At 34.4% G+C, this 4,400-nt stretch overlaps 1 protein-coding gene across 1 annotated transcript in view; it reads right to left on the bottom strand.

Moving 5' to 3' along the window:
- Positions 1-4,400, bottom strand: part of LOC106470887 (DNA polymerase delta catalytic subunit) — a gene marked incomplete at its 5' end in the record, with an annotated part of 29,865 nt that overhangs the window by 21,830 nt on the left and 3,635 nt on the right. Inside the window, 1 exon segment of the mRNA XM_013931463.2 lies at positions 1,842-2,155. Coding sequence (XP_013786917.1) covers positions 1,842-2,155 — 314 coding nt within the window.

Below are 4,400 nucleotides of genomic sequence, written 5' to 3'. Positions count from 1 at the left end.
CCTCATCCGCACAAACCCATACATAATTTATGTCTCTTGGTCATTTTTGCTAAATTTTTTACCTCATCCGCACAAACCCATACATAATTTATGTCTCTTGGTCATTTTTGCTAAATTTTTTACCTCATCCGCACAAACCCATACATAATTTATGTCTCTTGGTCATTTTTGCTAAATTCTTTACCTCATCTGTACAAACCCATACATAACTTATGTCTCTTGGTCATTTTTGCTAAATTTTTTACCTCATCCGTACAAACACATAAATAATTTGTCTCTTGGTCATTTTTGCTAAATTTTTTACCTCATCCGTACAAACCCATACATAACTTATGTCTCTTGGTTATTTTTGCTAAATTTTTTACCTCATCCGTACAAACCCATACATAACTTATGTCTCTTGGTTATTTTTGCTAAATTTTTTACCTCATCCGTACAAACCCATACATAATTTATGTCTCTTGGTTATTTTTGCTAAATTTTTTAAACTCATCCGTACAAACCCATACATAATTTATGTCTTTTGGTTATTTTTGCTAAATAATGGGAAATCTGCTCTTTCTATTCGTTATAAGTATGCCATTCAACTTCTAATGTAAAACATCTGTATTGTGTAGTTTGACCATCTGAAGGAACTGTGCATTCCAAACACACAGTTTCTTCTGTATCAACTCTTAAACTTGAGAAACTGTAACCGCGAGATCATGTGACAGCAAAAAGTGCAGTTTTAACTATTTCTTTAGAAATAAAGGAATATATAACTTAGATTATGTAAAACTTTGTTAAAATACATTGATAGTAAAGAGGTTTAATTAAATTTTGAATGTAACTCAGTTCCATACGCAGATAGGTATTTAAAAATGGCATCGACAGTTATCGGGTTAAATATAACACCAGGTTAAGATGCTAAAATGGAATGTTGAACATTTTAATGGTGGGTGTAGCTTATGGAATTCCCAAAACTTCCCCCCCTTAAATTAAGTTAACCATCTTGCTCATCTTCAAAATATCCATTCAATGATGTTACACCTCTTAAGTACCTACTCAAAAAATCAGTCTGGAATTTCTTTTATATTTTAATGTTTATTTGAAATCTTGTAGTTTAAAGAATTTTGGGAGTATGGACAAAAGCAGTAAAAAATTAGCAATTTTCAAAATGTAGCATAATAACAATCTATTCTACAAAATTTACTAAAACTGTTAGGGATCAACACATACAGTTTTAGAAAAAAACTTCTCAAAATTAAAATTTTTTTTCAAGTTTCAGTTTTAGCCACAAAATAAAATGTATTTTGTTTCTTGAAAATTAAGCACCAAACTTTCAGCCAGATGGATGAGTTTGTGAGTGTATAAATTAGGATCCTTTCAACAGTCATAAGTACTAGTGATTGCCGTCCAGGTTAGTGAAAGTTACTGTGTATGCTACAGTGTATCGTAATCACGTGTGCTTCAACTTGATATGATTATCATTTAACGACAAAAACAGAAAAGTTGGATTGTACATACTGAAGAGATTTTTGAAGTTCAAGTGAGTTAGAGCTTTAAATTTGTTTCAGTTGTTCTTGCAAAGTTTCATAAAAGCTACCTGGACTCAACATCCCTAATTTTGAACTGGCACACTACAGGGAAGGCAGCTAGTCAATGATACCTACTATCAACTGTTAAGCCATTCTACTCAAGTCGAGGGATTTGATAGACTCTTGCAATGCACACATGGCTCCAAAATGCACAGTGCAATTTTTCTGTCAACTGCATGTAAGCCATAATATCCTCTAGGCAACGTCCAGCCCAAGCTTTAAATTAGGTTTCAGGATGTTAGCATTTTAAATCTGCACACCTACCTTTTTCTGGCACTCAACAAGTTTTCCAAAATTTCTGGAAGGATTCCTTTTCTAACAGACTTCTTAACAAAATAGTTATCAGAAGGAGTTTTAATGAACTCATCAGGATTCATCTGGTTTCTAGTCTGATTTGGCAAGAGTGTTGTGTAACACAGATTGTGAGCAATCATGATAGATGGATATAGTGAAGAAAAGTCCAGAGTTGCAATTGGGTCTTTGTAATATCCTTTCACAGGTTCGATGACTGTAGCACCTGTGAAGTCATCACCTTGTTCAGGGTTGTGAACTGGTATGACAAGGTCATGTTCTTTTGCCTAGAAACAAAGCATAAGAATGAACAATTAAATTTATCTGATACACAAGTCTCTATAACATAATACCCAAAGTAAAAAACAGTTTCCATAATTCTGAGCTTAAGAAACATCATTAAGTCCAGTGCTGTAGTGCTAAATAAAGAACTGAGGGAATACATTTTGAAATTGTTACTATTATTAGTATTTATTACGTTGCTTAAACAAAAAAACACTTATCTCTGAAATATTAGTTGTAAATTGTAATCGAAATTACATTTGAAAGTTTTACAATAAAAGATTAACCTTGAACTTTTGAATTCCTGGATAACTTATTAACAGAACTTCTAAACTTTGTCTATAGTGAGATCCTTGGACTTGGCTACTCTTGTTCGTGTATCAGTTACTGAACGATGACACCTGAGCCATTTGTATACAGTCCGTCTGGTTTACAGTTTTGAATTGGAGGGCCGTGAAGTTTAATGAACATGTGATTTGTCACATGGTTGGTTAACAGCCTAGACCTTGTTTCCGTAGTGATAAGGTTCATGCTGCTCAAGCCTCATTCACATTCGAAAGAACTGCATGGGATGACTTTTGAATACCCAATTAAAGGTTTCAGATCTGATGGAATATGGTGCCCACAGTTATCTAGAGAGTCTGAAACTTTTGCAAAGGAACCCTATTTTCTTTTATCCAAAGTCTGGATTTATCTCTGCTGGCCACTCATTGACTTCTAAGGTATGGAGGTCGGAAATTATGTTTGGAATTAGAAAAGCGTGGCCATGACCCAGTTGGTTCACAAGAAGATGGTGTGAATACCCACCATTGTTTCACATTGTTTATGATGCTGGTTAAGAATTGACCATGATGATTGACACAATCTTGTCGTTATCTGTCAGTGTTATTAATAAAACTTCATTTTTTTAATGGCATTCTCTGCTTCTAAAAACCGTATGTTGTGACAAATTGACTTGACTGCAAAAACTATAGTAATATTTCTTTTCTGTAAAGCTTCGGAAAGAAGCGATAGGTCGATTAATACCCGGTGCATAAGTGCCAGATCAAGAAGAACCTGTTTTGATGAAATGCATGTATAAAGCCCCCTGAAAGCACATTGGTCATAATTCGATTGATTTTTATCAATGCCATTGCTAACAGACTCGAAGTTATAACACAGAGACGTATAGCCTTTCGAAACAGCTGAAACAGTTCTGAATGAACTTGCAACCCATCTAGTTTCAACACTCTTTCAGTTTTTTCAACTCTTAATCAAACTTTGCTTCATACTGTTGAATTTCTCTTTGGTTCTTAGGAGGTTGACTGCATAAAAGAGTACAGTTTGTCCATAAATGAACAAAAATTATTAACACCACGTAATTGGAAATTACATCTCCAACTGACAGTTCCAAGCGATCATTTAAGAAATGAAATACTATTATATTAGAGTACTTCTGAAACATCCGTTAAGCCACACCAACATTATCACTGGTAAAAGCAACAAGATTGTTCTGAAGATAATTATGTTCAAACCCCTGCACACCGAGACAAGTAGGTTAGTGTTCGCTTATTATTTTTGATGTTTGATCAGATACTTCTACCAAATCCACAAAAATAAAATGTTGATCACTTGCCTTGTCTGTTTCATATTTTAAATAGACTTTCAAAGTGGATTTGCTACTAAGAGTGGTGGACTCATCTATCAGCATAGCTATTTTCCCTTTTATTTCTAGCATGCGTTTGCAGACTCTCGACCTTATTTCTTGTGCAACTTGGTCAATTCTATTTTTAACACTAAATTGTGAATGCAAACCTTGTCAAATTTCTATGCCATTTAATCCTTGCAACTGCAACAGATCAAAATGGTCAGAATATGGTTTATCATATTTTTCTATATAATATACACTAAAAGTTTTGCAGGTAGCCTCTACTTCAGATTTATTTAAACGACCCACAATAGTTTGAAGTTGTTGTTTTTCCTTTACACACTCTGAAGACTGTTTACACCACTGTCATGTGACTGTGTCTTTAAAGGACGTAGAATTTTTTTTCTCAAGGATGTTAGTTGCACTAATCGTGTGCTGCAGATGAAAGAAACTGAACTCCATTCTCTGGAAAAACTAGAGACTCGTGAGTTAAATGGGCCTAGATTTGTCACACTAGAGCATGCTGCATATCCGATAAGATTTGTCACACTAGAGCGTGCTGCATATCCGATAAGATTTGTCACACTAGAGCATGCTGCATATCCGATAAGATTTGTCACACT

Source organism: Limulus polyphemus, unplaced genomic scaffold (assembly GCF_000517525.1).
Source record: "Limulus polyphemus unplaced genomic scaffold, Limulus_polyphemus-2.1.2 Scaffold4268, whole genome shotgun sequence".
In the NCBI taxonomy this organism is placed as follows: domain Eukaryota; kingdom Metazoa; phylum Arthropoda; class Merostomata; order Xiphosura; family Limulidae; genus Limulus; species Limulus polyphemus.
The sequence above is the reverse complement of the archived record's forward strand: the minus strand, read 5'-3'. Positions and strand labels throughout refer to the sequence as shown.